This window comes from Dipodomys ordii, unplaced genomic scaffold (genome assembly GCF_000151885.1).
Source record: "Dipodomys ordii isolate 6190 unplaced genomic scaffold, Dord_2.0 Scaffold26, whole genome shotgun sequence".
Classification (NCBI taxonomy): Eukaryota; Metazoa; Chordata; class Mammalia; order Rodentia; family Heteromyidae; genus Dipodomys; species Dipodomys ordii.
The window spans coordinates 8,161,714-8,181,774 of NW_012267242.1; the positions used below are offsets into that span (position 1 = coordinate 8,161,714).

Below are 20,061 nucleotides of genomic sequence, written 5' to 3' on the forward strand. Positions count from 1 at the left end.
CCCCCCGCGGGACAGGGCAGGGGGCAGGAGGTGGGGGGGGGAGGGAAAGAGAGAAGGAAGAAGGGGAGGGAGGGAAAAACTTCATTGAGCCAGGCGCGGTGGCTCAGGCCTGTAATCCTACCCAGAAGTCTGAGATCTGGGGATCCTGGTTGGAAGCCAGGGCTCCCGCTGTGGTGTGGGCAGACCACGTGCTCCTAAGGGATGTTCCCCCTCCCCCCCCCAGATTTCTAATCCTGCAGAGCTGTTCGCTATTATTATTATTTTAAATAAACAATCGTTGCCTTAGATCTCAACCCTAGTCCAAATGCAGAATTACCAGGTCTGGGGCCCAGGAGTGCGGAGCGGCGGAGACCCCTCAGGTGCTTCTGGTGCTGTAATGGAAAGGTTTTCTCTGGGACCCATCTGCTAAGAGCTGAGTCGAGTCTGAGTGATGGGAGACACCTGATTTGTGCTGGAAGGACTTCAGGCTCAGGGGGAATGGACCCCATCCCGCCACGCTGGGGAGGAAGCAGAGTGTCCACACACACACACGGGAAGTGGCCTGTGTGCTTTCTTCATGCTCAAGGCTATCCCGCGGTGTCTGCTCCTCTTTCTGTTCACTCTAATGGTGAGAATAACTTGCTTTCCTGGGCTTCTGATCATCGCGGTGTGGCTAGACTAGTGCTATCTTTGCATTTCTGCTTCCTTGAGCAGCGTCAAATCATTAGAACTGTAGCCAGGTGCCAGTGGCTCATGCTTGTAATCCTAGCTAATCAGGAGGCCTAGATTTGAGGAGGTTTGAAGCCAGCCCTGGCAAGAAAGTAGGAAAGTCCTTGAGACTACAATCTGCAATAAACTACTCAAAAAAAGGCCAGAAGTACCACTGTGGCTCAAGTGGTAAGAGTGCTTGAGCAAAAAAGAGACTCGGAAACAGCATCTGGGACCTGAGTTCAAGCCACAGGCCGGACCAAAAAAACAAAACAACTATCACTTTTGTTTTGCACTTTCAGTATATGTGTTGCCAAAGTGGGCACAAGATACATTCTTGAAATGACACTAGGTGAGGCTGAAGAGGGTGGAGGAGAGGGCCATCAAATGAACTTTTATTCAGTGCTCAATATGCAGAGACATGGGGTGAAATCCTGTCCTGTAGATTAGCTGATTCACGCTTTGTAAGTATCTGCTGGGCTACAATGAGCCCAATCCTGCTAATGGGAAAATGGTGTCAGACAAGATGAGTATCTTACCCAGGATCACAGACCAGTGTGCGCTGGAGGGATTTGAACTCAGACTCCAGCACTCCCTCCTGCTCCTTCTGCCAAGGCAGTGGGTGGTGTGTGAGTAGAAGAGTTGTCTGGAGGACCGGGAGCCTTTGGGCAAGGTCATCTAACCTCACAGAGCCTTGGCTTTGTCAGAAAGTGGAACTTACTGGCCTCTAAAGCCTAGTCTCCCCTAGACTTTATTTAGTCAAGGATAACATATTTAGAAGTGAGCTGGCCAGGAAGAACTGAGCTCACTGAGTTTTCAATAAGATGACCACAGGCATCCCCAGAAGGCAGGGAAAGGTCTCTGGAATAACTACCTTCTGCACCTGTGCCTTTGGAACTGTGTGAAGAAGCTGAGATTTTCTTCTCTAAGTGCTCTTTGCTCTCTGTTGCTTGTGACACTTCCGTTCAAAGCTCAGCATATTTGCCCTTGGGACTCTGAACTTTGCCATTCAGCCGAAAGTTGGCATGGACAGGAGCTGGGCAGGTCTTCCCTGTCCTTGTAAACCACATGCAGCCATTTTCTCTGTCTGTACCCTTTCTGAAGCCAGCCTAGGTTTCCTCTGTGTAGACAACAATGCCTTAGTGAAAAAGCGTCCCCATGTTTATTATGGAGGAGGCTTTGGGAGGTTACAGGGCCTGGCCCGAGATCTTCTGATCCTCCATCCAGTTCTTACACCCGCACAGCACACACACTACGGTGTTCACTCAGCTCTGAATTCAAATCCTGCCCGCACATCTTGGGTTTGTGATCCTAGGTGAGAAACTCAGTGTGTCATTTCTCGCCCTGTTCCGCTTGCCTTTTCCTTTCCACCCTCTGTAGTGGGGTTCCCGCCTCTCCTCCACGATCAGGCTCAGGCCTTCCTGCTCAGGTCACTTTGTAACAAGCAAATGAGCTTCCCTCATGGCCTCTGCCTTGGCCTCCGCATGGTGGTCCCTCTCTTGGCACAGTGGCACTTTTGGAGGATCTGAGCCCCGTCCCAATCCCTTTCCCACAGGCTCATGTTTTACCTGTACAATCACAGCGCTCGCTTGACTCTTGCTGACAGGGCTCGAAGCCCTTTGAGAAACTCATCCTGTCTTTCATATCTGACAGAAGAACTAATTATTCCTATTAGACGATGTTACGTGGGCGCAGGGGATGCAAAGTATCATTACAAAGTTGACAAGGTAACCAGGTGGCTGGCATAACAGATGACAGCCATTAATCTCTTACAGTGTGTGGGTTTTGCTCTGTCCCAAGTCGGAGCTCATTGCAATTCTAGCCTTTGTCAACCGCAGCAGCGAAGCCCCAAGTGGTTGTAGAAGGCTGGATCTGGAGCAGGGCTGCCAGCGATGACTGCTGGACTAGAGAGAGTTGGGAACACGCAGCAGTCACCCATCGGTGCAGAGTAATACCTCTGTGTGACACCTTTGTGGTTGTACATAGCTCACACCCGAGGGAGTCTTGTCTGGGAAGGGAAGAATCTGTCAGAAAGGAAAGGTGTGGCCTTTGGTGAGATGACCCAAAGTCATTTTGCTCTGTGGTAGCAAGAATCTCTGTGATTGGGCAATTAATAATTAAACGGAGGGTGTTTACTTAGCACAAGGTTGTAAATGATGGAAAGTCCCAGCGCTTGGCTCTGGCGGGGCTGGTGGTTGTATCATAGCTAGGCCTAGGGCAGCCCTGCGTGGGCCAGAGAGACCTGGCTTTTCAATGAAGCCACGGCTGGAGTCATTCATCCATGAGGACAGTCCGTGCTCACAGGTCTCACCTCCAAATGCCATTCCATCCATTTGAGGATTAAGTGTGAATACTCAAGGAGATATTCCCCATGCACAGAGCCCAAAGATAAAGCCAGAAGTGAGCCATAGCCTCAGCCCAGGGGCCAGGACTTGAATGAAACAGTGAGAATTTCCCTCCGTTACAGGTGAGCGGATCAGAGAAACCTAGAAACCAAAGAAACACCTAGAAAGAAAAAGGTAGATTCTTTCGAGGGGAGGCTTGCCACCACCCAGCACCGCCGGCTTTTGGGAAGACAGTAGCAAAGTAAAGGAAAATAAAGATAGGGAAGGAAGGAAGAACAGAAAGAAGGAGGAGTGGGAACAGAAAGAGAAAGCGGGAAAGAGTAACTTCATAGAAGTGCTTCAACAGGAAAAAAAATAAGAAACACAGAGGAAAGACATTTAGGTATTAAAAGAAGCTGGCCGCTGCCGCCAGGTCCTCATGGCTACTCAGGAGGGGAGGCTGACTGCGAGGATGAGTGTTTGAGGCTAGCTGGGGCAAGAAAGCTCATGAGATTCAATCACAACCAATAGTTGGGCATAGTAATCCATGCCTGTTATTCACAGCGACCGTAAAGATGCATAAAAATGAGGATGGTAGTCCGGGCTGCTCCAGGGAAAAAGCAACACCTTATCCAAAAAACAACAAACCCAACCAAACAAAACCCCAGGAAAAAAGAGCCAGAGATATTGGCTCAAAAGGTAAGCTTGCCAACCTAGCAAGCATAACACCCTGAGTTTAAACTGTAGTACCACAGAAAGAAGAAAGAAGGAAATTAAGAAAGAAAGAAAAAGAATGAATAGAGGAAGATCTGGCGAGGCAGGAGAGCGATTTTCTGAGTGTGCGCTTGTTGGCTTCCCTGCAGGTTTTGGTTGGTGATTAAGGAAGATGGACACATGGTCACAGCCCGGCAGGAGCCTCAGCTGGTGCTGGTCTCCATCACCTTTGAGAATGACTGCCTGATCTTCAAGGCTCCAGACATGGACCAGGTGGTTTTACCTACCAAGCTGCCTTCCTCGAACAAGATCCATGACTGCAGGTGCTGTTCTGTTGGGGGACAGTGGAGAGCTGTAACAGAGATGGTTTTCCCTGGGCTCCTCCCTACATAGGCTACTGTTTGTACGAAGGGTGAAATTGGTCAAGGAACTATTAAGGGACTATATAGTCTGGCTTGGGATTGGGCAGGGCTCAGGTTTGGTAAAATGTTGCTTTGAGTGCACCTTGGACTAGTTTTTTTGTTTTTGCTAGTCTTGGGGCTTGAACTCAGGGACTTGGTGCTGTCCCTAAACTTTTCTGCACTTTCTACCACTTTAAGCCACAGCACCACTTCTGGGTTTCTGGTGGTTAATTGGAGATAAGAATCTCACAGACTTTCCTGCCCAGGCTGGCTTTAAACTGTGATCCTCAGATCTCAGTCTCCTGAGTAGCTAGGATTATAGGCGTGAGCCACCAGCACCCAGTGCAGGACTAGTTTTAGTCAGGTATGCTAAGATTCATGGCTAGAGAAATGACTGTCTTTAGAAAGAAATCATTCCATGAGCAGCTTCCCCCAGTAACAGCAGCCAGGGCACAGAGAACCACCCTGTGACCAGCACGCCCTAGCAGGTGGCCTGTGCTTCTGACTGGCTAGTTTTGAAGTTGAGGTTTCCACAAGCTTCTCCTTGAATTCAGTTCATCTGTCCGAATAGCCTACAGAACTCAGGAAAACACAGGTACCAGTTTATAATATTATAAAGAACATTCCAAGCTGGGCCCTGGCAGCCCACGTCCATAATCCTAAGGAGGCCGAGATCTGAGGATCGTGGCTCAAAGCCAGCTTAGGCAGAAAAGCTTGTGAGACACTTAGCTCCAGTGAACTAGCAAAAGGCCAGGGGAGGAGGTATGGCCCAATCTATAGAACACCAGCCTTGAGTAGACAAAGCCAAAGGGGAGAGCATGAGGCCCTGAGTTTGAGCCCCAGAGCCCAACACAGAAAGAAAGATTGTCTCAGAGGTTAAGGGTGAAGAATCAGCTGGAGTTGGGGCAGGGTGCCAAGACTGGGCAGGGGGTGGAGCTTCTCCCATGGCCTCTACTGGTTGGATGTCTCTACTCACTTATATATTCCCAGCAACCTAGAACCCAGACCTTTGGGATTCTATGAACCCTTGCTTATGTGGACATGATTAATGAGATAACTGACCCTGGATGGATTCATCAGTCCAGTGTACCTACCAATTTATAGTCCTGTGACAATTCCATGGCTTTTAAAACCTCCTAGAGAAATAAAGTGGAAAAAAAAAACAAACCCAAAACAGACTTAAAGACCACTATGTTAGCTAATGTGACCCATCTCCCCATTTGCAGTGGGTAGATATTCTATGATTATCTCCAATTTACACCCCAAAATGGTCCAATTTATACCCCAAAATGGAGTGTCATAGTTGATGAATGATTTGAGACCAGGCCTTTGTTTTTCAAGCGCAGCGTGAATCTGACTTGTGTCTCTCCCTCCAAGAGTAACTCAGTCCTCACCACCCATGCCCTAGCATCTAGAAGCTCGTTAAGAATGCGCCCACCTGGGTGACCATGTCTGAAATAGATGTACCGATGACCTGATTTACGAAACCGTAACCCCTCTGTACATCACCATTGTATACATCACCATTGTGATAACAATACAAATTAAAAATAAAAGCAACGAATGCCCATCCCCTGTCCCCCTGGTTGTAACTCAGACCCACTGATGCACGCTCTGCATTTGACCATGTTCTGTCAGCTGACTCACAGGCACATTAGGGTTTGGGGAGCTCTTGCCCTGCCTGCTGCCCCCCTCTATCTCTGTGTAAGTTTTACCCCTGCTTCATCCACTCCTGCCCAGCTTTGGCCCAAGGACCATGTATTAGCCCCCTGGGATGTTGTTGACACATCATTCAGTGTGACCCTAGAAGTAACCCGGTGCTGTCTTTCACTCCTGCAGGATCTTTGGCATTGACATTCAAGGCCGAGACTGTGGGGATGAGATAGCCCAGTGGTTCACCAAGTTCTTGAAAACAGAAGCATTCAGGTTAGTTCAGTTTGAAACCAACATGAAGGGACGAGTATCAAAGAAGATTTTACCTACTAATGAGAATTACCAGGTGAGCTCACAGAGGGTCTGTATCTGTAACCAAATCACTCTAAACCTTCTGAGTTCCTTTTGGGCCCATGGGAGATTCCCAGGAGCCCCAGTTAGTAAAACGTGGTCCTGGCTTGGGTGGGTGGTTCCAAGGGCGTAACCTGGGCAGAGACACCGAGGCTGGAGAGGAGGGTAGTCCCGACACTGGCATCTCTCAGGATTCTCAAGGACCGGGTTTAGTTGGTGCCATGGGAGGAAGGGCCAGGGATGATGTGCAACTTGGGAGGACAGTAGTTGGAGAAGCAAACATGACAAGTCTGTTTGGGACGAAATCTGATTTCCTGAAATGGCAGAAGGGTTGGCTCTCTCCCATCTCCCCTCCCTCCTTGCCTCCTTCTCAGTTTGGGGTGATGTCTTTATTTCAGGCACTGGGAAGGATTTCTTCCCAACAAAACTGTCCCTGCGACCCAAAGACAGAGGTCTTTGTTTCTTCTACGGACTAAAGTTCAAAATGCAAGGATTCCAGGAATTTTCCCCCCTCTGTAGCCCTTGAACTAGAAGCACCTTGAAGTCAATGCTTTTTTCTTTTTTTTTTTGGTCGGTCATGGGGCTTGAACTCTGGGCCTGAGCGCTGTCCCTCAGCTCTTCAGCTCAAGGCGAGCGCTCTGCCGCTTGAGCCACAGCGCCACTTCTGGTTTTCTAGTGGTTTATTGGAGATAAGAGTCTCACAGACTTTCCTGCCCCAGGCTGGCTTTGAACGGGATCCTCAGATCTCAGCCTCCTGAGTAGCTAGGATTACAAGCATGAGCCACCAGCGCCCGGCTGGAAGGCAATGCTTTTTAATTTTCTGTTTCTTATATGGAACAGTATCTGGTGCCTGTATATGATCAGTAAATACTTGATGAGTGAACGGAGGGGACCAAATTCTTACTAGAGTGTAGGTGGTTGGCAGCAGAGTCTTCTTTGTGAGGTGAATGGCAAATAGCATTTGGTAAGAGGGTGCCCCAGCTGCGGTTCTGCTGCTGTGTGTGTGGACAGAGGCTGTGTTCTAGCACGGGCTCAGCCAGTTTCCAAGCCCAGACACCTCTGTGTCCTGAACACCACTTAGGTGGTGTTGCTTCCGTACCTCACCCAGCTTTGCAGCCAGGCTCAGAGGTCTCGAAGGGTTCTGCAGCCTGGCTGTGCTATGTTCTCTGTGCAGGTGGCCTATCCAGACGCCAGCCCCGTGCACATACTCTCTGATGCCTCCCTGGCAGATCTGAACACCAGGCTCAAGAAAAAAGTCACCATGGAGAACTTCAGGCCAAATATCGTGGTGACAGGCTGCGGTGCTTTTGAGGAGGTAAGGGGGCCTGCCAAGCTGGGCGTTCTGGTCAGACCCCCTCTCAGGGGCAGCCAAGGGAGCTGGGTAGGGCGGCAGCTTCTCTAGTGCTGGCCACTTGGAGTTGTTCACGCGTTTCTGCCGCCATCACCTCACTGGCCACAGGGGGGCGCTACTCTTTGATGTTCTGGCCCTGAACCATAGCCAGTCTGAGCCTTAGCATGTATGTGTCATCCTAGTTCAGGAATAACAACAGGGAAAATGAAGAAAAGAGACAGCCATTTTCCCATTTTCCTCTTTCTTGTACCACCAAGGAGTGCTGTCAAACACTGGAACCCAGGCCCTAAGGTGGAATCCACCATGATACAGAAAGTCACTTGTGAACTGAGCCCTTACTGACATTTTTTTTTTTTTTGCCATGGCCTGAGTTTTCTCCACGATGTCCTATGTGACTGACAGTAGAAAATCCCACCCATCTCATCTCCTGTGGCCTTAAAGGGCCAACTACCTCAGAAGCCAGTAACCTTGTCATCTGCCTATGATGCCCACATGGCTGAGTGTGTCTTGATTATCAGAAGTATCGGCCATCATACTGAGCATGAAGAAATGGGGGGGAAACTTGCTGATCCCAGAAGTAGCAACAGGTACCACGGATTGGGTGCCAGGCTCTGCTCTTGGATTTTCCGATGACCCTCTATGATATGGATTATTATCTTCTTTTTATAAGGAGGTAGAGGCTAAGCAATGTCAGCTAGCTTTGTCCAGTGGGTGCATGATGGTATTTTTAGAACACAGGACTTGTCACCCCAGCCTCTGTGGTGTTAGGGTAATGATGCAATATCGAGTTAAGTAGTTAGCTCAGAAGAAATGCTTTTAAACATCGCTCAATTCTTTGCTTCCCTGGACCTAGTACTTATTATTTTTTTTCTAGAAAGTCCTCTGGCCATGCATATTTTTAACAAAACAACTTTTACTAGGAAATGATGCTAACATTGCTGATTTATTCTGCCTTAAATTAGGGCACCCAGAAGTTTGGGGCTAATGCATTAACCTGTCTACCTCGCACCATCAAAAACAAACAAACAACAAAACTCGAACCTTTTCAATGAGTATGGTTCTACACAAAATGATAATGCACATAAATATTTAGTAGACCAGCTAACAATAAAGAATAGCAAACCTGAGCATGTGGCAAAAATAAAACAAAACAAAACTCACATCATAAGCGGGGTGCTGTTGGCTACTTAAAAAGGCTGAGATCTGAGAATCATGGCTCAAAGCCAGCCTGGGCAGACAAATTCATGAGCTGTTCTTACTTCCAATTAATCAGTAGAAAGCTGGAAGTGGAGGTGTGGTTCAAGTGGTAGAGTAAAAAGCCAGGTAAGAGCTTGAGTGCCTGAGTTCAAGCTCCAGTAGTGGTGAAAGAAAAAGGAAGAAGGAAGGAAGGGAGGGAGGGAGGGAAGGAAAAAAAAGAGGGAGGGTGAAAGGAAAGGAAGGAAGGGAGAAAGAAAAGAAAAAGAAAGAAAAAGAAAAAGGCAAGCAAGAAAGAAAGGCAAGCAAGCAAGCAAGCAGGATAATCTATACTAGGTATAGGTTAAGTTTCATACATGTAATGGCTTGCTAAGCCCTTGTATGGATTCTGGTGAAAAGTCTTGTAGCCCATTATCTGTGTGTCCTATGCTGCTCAACACCAGCACCCTACCTGCCTTCCCTCAGCTCCTTTTTCTGATTGCGATACTGGTTGTGCTGGAAAACCTCATGTCCTCTTAGCATTTATAAGATGTCTACAAACTCACAGAAAATACTTAGGATTCATTCCAGAGTAGAGCCCATTGTACTCAGCCTCAGCCTTCTCTTTGACCTTTTCTCTTACTTCCAAATCAAAAACTCCAAAGTGCTGGGTGCTGGTGGCTCATGTCTGTAATCCTATCATCTACTCTGGAGGCTGAGATCTGACAGTTGTGGTTTGAAGCCACCCTGGGCAGGAAAGTCCATGAAACTCTTATCTCCAATTAAACACCAGAAAACTAGAAGTGGAGCTGTGGCTCAAAGTGATAGAGTGCCAGTCTTGAGCAAAAAGAGCCCAGGGATAGCGCCTAGGCTCTGAGTTCTAGCCTCATGACTGACAAAAACAAAAACAGAAACTCTATGGTAAACGTCTTCACTGGAAGCAAATTGTTCTAAGGGGTCTGATTTTGTCATCCAGCAAATAGGCCATTAACCAGCTAGTGAAGTAAGCCCCTCTAGTGGGTTTCATGTTTATGGAAAACCCTAGAATCTTCCTAGAGAATTCATTTTATTAAGTTGTATTTATTAGATGATAATGGGAAGTTGAACTATTATTAACTTAATTTCATTTTCAATCATTTACAATTTGTTATTTTCCTTTAAAATGGAATTAATATTTGCACTTAAACAGAATCAGCTTGTTATTTAATTTTACCGCAAATAACTCTTTATGACAACATACAGTGATCAGATTAGGCGTGATCTAATTGTGAATAACGATTGTTAATTAGAGCAGTGGGCATTTGGAGATGCTGGAGATGATTCTTAGAAAGCCAGACAAATTGCTAATCTAAACAAGATTCCTGCAGTTGAAGAATAGTTTGATAGCAGAAGACCTGAATCTGTTTTGTTAAACTAAGACATCTAACTGAACTGTTTGTATTTTCTGGCTTTCGATCGTAGTCTCTCTGCAGAAGCTTCTTGGAGAAGAGTAGAAAGTGCTTTGACACTGGTGGCTCACGCCTGAAATCCTAGCTACTCAGGAGGCTGAGATCTGAGGATCATGGTTCAAAGCCAGCCCGGGCAGGAGAGACCGTGAGACTCCTATCTCCAATAAACCACCAGAAAACTGGAAGTGGTGCTGTAGCTCAAGTGGTAGAGCGCTCGCCTTGAGCTGAAGAGCTGAAGGACAGCGCCCAGGCCCAGAGTTCAAGCCCCATGACCGACAAAAAAACAAAAAACAAAAAGAAAGTGCTTTGAAAGCCTCTACAGTACATTGTTCCTGTGGCCACAGCGCCCTCGTGTGGTCAGAGACCGCCAGTGATTTTTATTTATTTATTTTAATCTTACTTTATTTCTGTTTTCTGGCTGCCTTGATCCAAGGCGTCTGACCACTCTTCACTTCCCTTCTAGGAGGTCACAGTCACTGGGAAGTCTGCGACAGGCTGTGGTCATCTCATAGTTTGAGCAATGATTTTTACAGGTCTTGGTGGGGATATGGAAGCTCCATTTGTCACAGGCTAGGCCCTGGACTTCTACGAAGCAGACAGTTCTCCAGCCAACTGGCTGTAGAATATGAAGTTTGTTTCACCCCAAAACACTTTCCTGTTGGGAATGCAGAGCATCCACAGAGACCTCTGTGTGTCACTCTGTAGCTATAGTCCTACCAGGTGGGAGGAGGTTTTTTTGAGTTTTGAAGACCCAGTTAGTACTGTGGTGCTTTTTGTGTGGTGTTAAATCTCCCTTCTAGGCCCTGCAGAGTTTGATATCTGAAATGAGGCCCTGGCAGCAATCCCCCTTGGATGCAGCGAGGCAACCACATCTACATTAGTGTGTATCTGTCAGAGTAGATCATATCACGTGTGTATAGGTAATATAACCAATACCTTTCACCTATTGTAGGTATATGTTTATATATATATATATATATATATATATATATTTGTGTGTACCCATGTTTGTATATATGTGTATGTGTTGTGCAGTTTTTGAACCACAATCATCAGATCTCAGCCTTCTGAGTAGCTAGGATTACAGGTGTGAGCCACCAGTTCCCAGCTTGAACATTCATGTGTGTGAGTCCGCGTAAGGAGAGTGGCCTCTCACTGTCGACTAATGAGTCTTCTAGTTCATTGTGAAGCTCATTGCACACTGTACCACGTGGCAGCAGTGTGATTACTGTGCTGACAGAATCAGGGTTTCGAGATGCCAAGTGGAGAGGTAGATGTCCGGGGCTGGAGTTCAGCCATGGAGAGCTTGCCTAGCGCACACAAAGCCCTGACTGCCACCCCCAGAAAAAGAGGGGTGGGGGAATGGGGAATGGACAGACCCTGGACTGGGCCACACGCTGCCTGCCTTCGGTCCTTGTTGGAGATGGTTTTTGGGGTCTCCTCTTCCGCTGGGTTGCTCCGTGATGTCGGCCAATGGATGAACCAACCAAAACCCGATTCCCAAAGATGACATTCCCCTTTCTCCTTCCAGGATACCTGGGATGAGCTGGTGATTGGTGACGTGGAGCTGAAGAAGGTTCAGTGTTGCTCTCGGTAAGGGCAGCAGTGAGAGCCAGCCTGGCTGTGTGGGGTGCCCATGGGCATGATGCCAGCCCTCCTCACCCTCGCTTGTTGTGTGACAGGTGCATCATGACCACAGTGGACCCCGACACTGGAATCATAGACAGGAAGGAGCCCCTGGAAACCCTGAAAAGGTAAAGTATCCCCACCCCTGCATCCCCTGGTGACCTGTGGGCTAGGGGGCTGTCTGCCTAGGCTTCGTGGAACCTCCTTAAACACTCCACCTTTAGAGTGTGACTTTGTGGGAATACTTGTAGCTCTCTTCCTGCTCCCCCCATAGGAGGAGCTTTTGATAATTTTGTTGTTGTTGTGTTGGGGAGCTTTGACCTGAGTGAGTTTTAGACTGCAGTCCCCTTACCTCTGATTCCCAAGTAGTCGGATTGCAGGCATGTAGGATTCTTCTTGAGATAGGATCATAACTAACTTTTTGTTTGGGCTGGCCTCAAATCATGATCCTCCTATCCATCTCCTTTTTTTGGGGGGGAGGGCCTTGACCTCAAGGCCTGGGTTCTGTTCTTGAGTCTCTCTGTGCTCAAGGCTAGTGCTCTACCATTTGAGCCAAAGTGCCACTTAACGGCTTTTTCTGAGTAGTTTATTGAAAATAAGAGTCTCAAGGATTTTCCTCCCCAGGCTGGCTTCGAACTGTGACCTGCAGATCTCAGCCTCCTGAGTAGCTAGGATTATAGGTTTGAGCCACCAGCACAGTGCTCTACCTCTTATTTAAGTGGGATTACAAGCATGTGCCAACACTCCCAACCTGGCTTTTAATTGTCTACAGTTCCATTTTGAAATGTTAATATTCTCATCTCAGAGACAGGCACTGTCTGAGTTTCTTTTGCTCAAGGCTAGCACTCTACCGCTTGAGCCACAGTGCTATTTCCAGCTTTTTCTGAGGGATGGAACCCAGGGCTTCATGCATGCTAGGCAGGCACTCTACCACTAAGCCACCTTCCCAGCTCCTCATCTCAATTTTAATATGTTTGTGTGTATACTTCCAAATGAAAGCCTAATATGTATTCAAGGGTTTGGTTGTTGTTGTTAGTTGTGGGGCTTGAATTTAGGGCCTGAGCTTTTCCACTTAAGGCTAGTGCTCTACCCCATTGAGCACCACTTCCAGTTTTCTGGTGATTATTTGGAGATAAGAGTCTCACGGCCTTTCTTGCCCAGGCTGGCTTAGAACTGCGATCCTCAGATCTCATCCTCCTGAGTAGCTAGGATTACAGGTGTGAGCCAGCAGCACCTGGCTCAAATTCTTTTATTAGAATTAGCATAATTGAAATTATGCATAATGAGATATGAGAAATAATGGAACATAATGGGTTGTGAGAGTTTGTATTCCAGAGAATTTTTATTGTGCTATAGATTTTTTCTTTTGTTATTTAAAGAATTTTGACTTTAGCTCTTAATGTAGTATCTGTCCCCCCCCTCCCCCCATACCAAGACTTGAACTCAGGGCCTCAGAATCCACTCAGCTTTCTTGCGCACAGCTAATGTTCTACTACTTGAGCCACATTTCCAGTTTGGCATTTTACTGGTTAATTGGAGATAAGAGTTTTATGAACTTTTCTGAATGGGCCAGTTTTAAATCATGGTCTTTCAGGTCTCAGCCTCCTGAATAGCTAGGATTGTAGGTGTGAGCCACTGGCGTGCCCAACCCTTATTCTGAGTTTTCATAAATACTTGTCTCATTGAAGTTTGTGTCTGTGTGAACAAAGAATTTGTATTATAATCACACATATAATAAGGCTTTTTGTTTTGACTTCAAACTGAAGCCTTGTAGGGGGGATTGTTTAGATATTTGGGTTCCTTCTAGAAAACCCAGAATTGTTTGCAATTTGATTGTTTACATAGTTCCCTGATAACCTTTTAAGAAAAGGTTTGCTGTTGGTTTTATAACCAAGCTGGGAAGGAAACTGAGTTCTGTGGCCTTCCATTGTTATTTCCTTGGGTGTCTGATGACGAATTCGTTGCTGCTTTCAGCTACCGTCTGTGCGATCCTTCTGAGAGGCACCTGTACAAGTCCTCCCCACTTTTTGGGGTCTATTATTCTGTGACAAAAGTTGGAAACCTGCAAGTTGGCGACCCTGTGTATCGGCTGGTGGAGTGAGGATCCAGCGGGGTGCCTGGTAAAAGCTCGACTTTGTGCCTAGATCTCCGTGTCGCCCAGCTGTCTCCTCGTTTGCTTGTGTGAAGATGGTTTTTACATTATGCTACTTTGATTCTTTGGCAAATGAACAGTTGGTGAAGTGGAAAAATGTCCTTGTGTTCCATTCCCTTTCAGTAATCTGTATGCTTTTACTTAGTCTTCTCCAGCTCTCTTTCCTATTTGAATATAATGAGAGAGAGAGAGAGAGAAAGAGAGTTTGTGTGTGTGTGTGTGGGGGGGGTAATCTTGAAATTAGAACCTGAATGCTGTTCTTGAGCTTTTGTGCTCAAAGCTAATGCTCTACCACTTGAGTCACAGCTCTACTTCCAACTTTTTGGTGGTCAACTGGAGAGAGGAGTCCAGGCTGGCTTTGAACTGGGATCCTCAGATCTCACCTTCTAGAGTAGCTCGGATTATAAGTGTGATCCATCAGCACCTGGTTCCTTGATTGCTTTTAACATCAATAAGTAACTGTGGTGTTTCAATTATGAACCATGGACTAAATGACCAACTAACAAGAAAATTTTTATTGTTCATTCAGCTTTCAGCAATCAGGAAAATTCTGATGATGACTTTTAACAAGAACATCAGCAATACTTCAGCAAATCCCTCCCATCCAGCGTTAGCCCCTCTTTCCCTGAAAACCAACCTCTGATTTTGACTTTCCAGGGCTCTGGATGCCCCAGGTTAATGCAAGACACATTATCAAAATGATTTGGGAATATGAGGGTGTATTAATTTTAAGTAGTGAAGGCTTTTTAAATAAACAAATTTGTATGGGTATTTTGAATGTTGTCACAGTGATTTCTTTTTGGTCCCTACCTTTAATATAGATGAGTAGCAAATGTGTCAAGGGTTAACTAAAAAGCTGAAAAAATTGTAACTTTATTACCTATCATTCTTTGTTTTAGAAGAAAAGGGAGAAAATATTCTGAAGGGTTAACAGTCTCACAAATGCCTACTGGGCTGATCCTTCCACTCCAGGGTTATGATGACTGTGAAATTATTTTATAGACCATGTTTTTATATTTGATGATGACTTTATTAAGTCCTAAGGAATTTTGTTTCTGTGTAGCAAAGGTACCTCCAAATGCAATTCGAAGTGAAATGGCGGGGGGGTGGAACTTAAGAGAATCTTGAGATGTAGGAATGGGAGAAAGCATGAACACGTTTTAAAAGTACATATATCTATATATTTATAACAGACATGAACTAGTTCAATATCCATAAACAAAGAAATACGCAACCTGTGAATGATCTAACCCACTTAAAAAAAATTGTGGTTTCTTTATTGCTCTGAAATGAGAATCTCCATCCTTCTTTGTCTTTGGTGTGTATGAGGAGTCTGCTTTTGGCTTTTCCTCATTTTACACGAGAAGGTCAGTCACCGGCTCACCCTCCTTCCACCAGGGCCCAAGGCCAGTTGCAGAGGCCTGGCCAGATCAACTGGTCTTGGGGGAGGGGCTGAGAACTGCCATGGAGGGCGTGCTCACAAATACCACGCTCGGGAAAGCCAACCATCTTCTTTTACATTTCCTCTGGGGTGCATCACAGCAGTGCGTGCATTGCCAGCGGTTTCCCCACCTCCCAACACAGCGGCTCTGGTTTCACTGCCTGGGGAGAGAGAGGAGGAGGGAGGGGCGATTGATGGTGCTGCGAGGGAGTGGAAAAGGTAATCTCCCCGGATCTACACATGCATGTTGAGGAACAACACTTAAAAAGACAGATCGTGTAATTCACGGGTCCAGCTGGGGAAAAGGCCCAATCACCCCCAGGACCGTCCTCTCTCTGATCCCAGACACTCAGGATAACACTAGCCTCAGAGACTCATGAAGGCCAAACTCACCCCGAGGAGGCCGAGGTTGGGCATAATCTTGCCGACTTGGATTCAAGATTCAAGAGAACTGCCCCGAGGGTCTGCTCTCATTCCCCGCGGCTCACTGGTCTGCCCCAGCAACCATCCTACTCAGTGGCTTTAACAAGAAGGCCCAGCCTTGACGTCTCCTGTGAATGACGATCTCCTAACCCTTCGCCCCAGGGAGCTGTCCCTGAGCTACTTGAGCCGCAGCTCTCCTTAGTTCTTCTTCTGGCCTTTTTGTGGTTAAATGGAGAAAAGGGACGTCACCGTTCTGGCTGGCTTTGAACCTTGATCTACAGATCTCAGCCTACCAAGGAGCGGGGATCACAGGCCTGAGCCACCAGTTTCCACACAGCCAGCAAACCAGCAAGCCGATGCCTCTGCGGCCTGGGATGGCGGTGGCTTGTTCTGTGCTTCGTTTTGGTAATAGAAATCCTATTTGCCATGTAAAGAGTAAAAAAGAGAAAAAGCTGAAGTAAGCTAGAAAAGAAATATGACTAGGAAGCAACCGAGGCGTGCTGATTCTCCTGGAAGCGCTGTTAGTGACCAGCCCGGCTCCCTCACCACCTCTGATGAAGGGGGGCGGGTGAACCCCCCCCCCTGTGTCCCCCACGCTCTGCCCCCTCCCCCACCCCGCTCCGGAGCTACCCGCCCCTCTCCCCCGGTGCCACGCCCCTCTCTGCCCTCGCGCCACGCCCCCGCCACGCCCCCTCGCGCCACGCCCACCGGGCTCCAGCCCCACCCCCGTGCTCCACCCCCCCTCATCTTCCGGCCCCTCCCCTAGACGCTCCTCCCACACCCTCAAGCCCCGCCCCAGACACCCTTCCCTATGCCCAGCCCAGGAGAGCTGAGCCCTCCCCCAGCGGGACAGGGCAGGGGGTAGGGAGTTGGGGGGGAGAGGTGAAGGAGAGGGGGGGTTTGGCCCAGGAAGTGCAGAAAATGAGAGAGGAGAGGGTGGGGAAGAGCGGGGGAAAGTAAAGCTTTATTAAGCTAGGCACAGAGGCTCAGGCCCGCAATCCTACTCAGAACTCAGGTCCGAGGAGCCTGGTTGGAAGCTACCCCGGGGCAGGAAAGACCTTGAGACTTTTTATTTCCAATTAAGCAGCAAAACAAGTTGGAAGTGGAGCTGTGGCTCAAGCCCTGAGTGGACAAAGATAAGGGACAGAGTCCAGGACCTGAGTTCAGCTCCAGAATGGGTCCAAAAACCTTTAGATGTTTGCAGCAAGTAAGGGAGTGATGGCTCTCCACACAGTGTTCTTTTGGGACACAGAAAGCAAGGAGCTTTTCCCGAAAGGAAATCATTTGCATTAGGGAAGTCTGATCATCTGCAGAAATGGACCTATTTCTGAGCATGCTCCACTTGAAGTCCTACTTTGGCCTCCTGGGCAGATTGTTTATGATTATTACAAGCTAGGTTTATTCTAGGTCAGTGGCAAAGTCTGGGTGAAAGTGACTTGATTTCACCTGCCCCCACCAGCTTAGGTACATAGGTTGCTCCTAAAGGTATGTGTCCCCAGCTAACTAAGAGAGGGTTGCCACCTGCTTTTCCTGAGTTTCTGAACTTTTGATCCCTTAGTGAATGTCTGAAGTGTTGGGAAGGTAGCTCAGGGCCAGCCTCTGCCCCCTAATAAGCTTTTTTTTTTCTCCTATGAAACATGGGCTGATTATCACCAATCCTCCTCCTGCCTAGAAAGTTTGTGGTTTTTATCTGTGGAATAATATCAGAAAAAGAAAATTCAGTCCACACTACAAAGCAGCAGAGCCTGCCATTTCTCCAGTTCGGGGATGGGGAGTGGGGTGGGGAGGGGGCATGCCTGGCCCCCAGTGGCCCAAGTGGGGTCTTTTGCTGGGAAGAGGAGGTACCAGGCTGACTGAGTGGCTGGGGTGTATGTAACAAGAAGCTATAAATGAGTTTAAACTAAAAGTAAAGACTGTCTTAGACTTATTTATTTCTCAGTAACAGGGCACTAAATCCAGGGACTTGCACATGTTAGACTCTTCAAAAAAAAATAGTTTTAGGGGCTGGGAAGGTGGCTCAGTGGTAGAGCGCTTGCCTTGCATGCCTGAGGCCCTGGGTTCGATTCCTCAGCACCACATAAGCAAAAAGAAAAAAGCCGGAAGTGGCGCTATGGCTCAAGTGGTAGGGCACTAGCCTTGAGCTGAAGAGCTGAGGGACAGCGCCCAGGCCCAGAGTTCAGGCCCCATAACTGGACCAAAAAAAAAATTAAAAAAAATAGTTTTATTTTGGTGCAGAATAGCTTTGCAAATCAGACACACAAGGTCAGCGAGACCAGACCAGAGTTCTGCAAAGGAAAGTGGGCTTGCTTCTTTTCATTTTAGCAAGCCCAGCTGTAAATTTGGGAAGCTCCTTGCAATTGAAAACAGGTCACTTGGATATTTCTGAAACCTTTGCCACATCTTGTTAGACACTGAAACATTGTTTTCCCTGGCAGATTCAGTTTCCACTGTGATGGCTGTGTGGTAATTTACTCCTGCCAGCAACTCTCTCAGGCTATCCTGTGACCATTCCCCAGATATGTTGGTTTTGACATTATCAAAGGGATAATGTGTGACCTTCTCCCAGAGGACTGGGCCCTCAGTGGAGAAGTTTGGGTTCCCACCACCTTCCAGCCTGGTACATAGCAATTTCATTCTTAGGATTAGATGCCTTCTGTGGCCTGGTGCTGGTGGCTTATACCTGCAATCCTAGCTACTCCAGAGGCTGAGATCTGAGGATCGTGGTTCGAAGCCAGCTCAGGCAGGAAAGTCTGTGAGACTCTTATCTCCAATAACCTATTCAGAAAAAGCCAGAAATGGCATTGTGGCTCAAGTGGTAGAGCACTATCCTGAGCACAAAGAGGCTCAGGGACAGCACCTAGGCCCTGAGTTTAAGCCCCAGGATTGGAATAATGATAATAATTATATATATAATAAAATAAAATGGTGTCACTTTTGTTTTGCATGATACATTCTTGAAATGACACTAGGTGAGGCTGAAGAGGGTAGAGGAGAGGGCCATCAAATGAACTTTTATTCAGTGCTCAATATGCAGAGACATGGGATGAAATCCTGTCCTGTAGATTAGCTGATTCACGCTTTGTAAGTATCTGCTGGGCTACAATGAGCCCAATCCTGCTAATGGGAAAATGGTGTCAGACAAGATGAGTGTATTACCCAGGATCACAGACCAGTGTGTGCTGGAGGGATTTGAACTCAGACCCCAGCACTCCCTCCTGCTCCTTCTGCCAAGGCAGTGGGTGGGTGGTGTGTGAGTGGAAGAGTTGTCTGGAGGACCGGGAGCCTTTGGGCAAGGTCATCTAACCTCACAGAGCCTTGGCTTTGTCAGAAAGAGGAACCTTCTGGTCTCTAAGGCCTAGTCTCCCCTAGACTTTTTTTAGTCAAGGATAACACATTTAGAAGTGAGCTGGCCAGGAAGAACTGAGCTCAGTGAGTTTTCTGAACTCAAGAGCACAATAAGATGACTACAAGTATCCCCAGAAGGCAGGGAAAGGACTCTTTGGAATAATTACCTTCTGCACCTGTGCCTTTGGAACTGTTTGAAGAAGCTGAGATTTTCTTCTCTAAGTGCTCTTTGCCCTCCGTTGGTTGTGGCATTTTTGTTCAAGGGTCAGCATATTTGTGCTTGGATTTGGCTAGGGACTCTGAACCTGTGTGGATAGAGAAAACATGCTAACTTAAATACACACGAGGCAAAAGGACAACTATTGCATGATCCACTTATTTGAAGTCTCTGGAAAAGACGAATAGAGATAGCAAAAATATTAGAGGTTATTGGGGGGATGAGGGAAGGCGATGCAAGAGGAATTATTGCTTGGGATGATGGCAAGGTTTTGGAAACAGTGGTGAAAAAAAAGACCCACTCTTTGTCAGTGACTTTGGGACATTATGAATAATACTGAGTGACTATCACAGAGAAAGTGTCTAAGTCTTGGTTTTTAGTTCTTTGTAGTTTGTACTAGGAGTATGACAGATATTTAAATAAATCTATATCCTATATATCATATATATTACATGTATCTGCAAATAAACTTAACATATATTTTTAGGTTTTATATTGCCTGTGTGAAATGGTGGAGAGGTAGAAATGGCTGGGCAGCAGCCAGATTATAAAGACCTTTGAGCTTCACTTGAGTAAGTTTTAAGCCAGGCACTGGTGGCTCACACCTATATCAGGCTGACACCTGAAGATTGAGTTTTGTTTTGTTTTGTTTTGTTTTGTCAGTCATGGGGCTTGAACTCTGGGCCTGGGTGCTGTCCCTCAGCCCTTCAGCTCAAGGCTAGCGCTCTACCACTTGAGCCACAGCGTCACTTCTG

At 47.1% G+C, this 20,061-nt stretch overlaps 1 protein-coding gene across 1 annotated transcript; it reads left to right on the plus strand.

The window, feature by feature from the left end:
- The first annotated feature begins 2,579 nt into the window (after positions 1-2,579).
- Positions 2,580-14,022, plus strand: Marc2 (mitochondrial amidoxime reducing component 2). The gene is made up of 7 exons (XM_013014990.1): positions 2,580-2,628; positions 3,850-4,048; positions 5,966-6,125; positions 7,305-7,445; positions 11,634-11,695; positions 11,785-11,856; positions 13,703-14,022. The coding sequence occupies exons 1-7, from the start codon at positions 2,580-2,582 to the stop codon at positions 13,827-13,829; spliced, it is 810 nt and encodes a 269-aa protein (XP_012870444.1). The 3' UTR covers positions 13,830-14,022.
- Positions 14,023-20,061: the final 6,039 nt, after the last annotated feature.

Excerpts from the sequence above, each read along its gene's own strand:
- Marc2 (XM_013014990.1), top strand. The coding sequence starts at position 2,580 with ATGACTGCTGGACTAGAGAGAGTTGGGAACACGCAGCAGTCACCCATC. Across the intron at positions 2,629-3,849 it reads CACGCAGCAGTCACCCATCG|TGTGCGCTTGTTGGCTTCCC; the intron begins GTGCAGAGTAAT and ends CGATTTTCTGAG. Across the intron at positions 7,446-11,633 it reads GCTGCGGTGCTTTTGAGGAG|GATACCTGGGATGAGCTGGT; the intron begins GTAAGGGGGCCT and ends TTCTCCTTCCAG.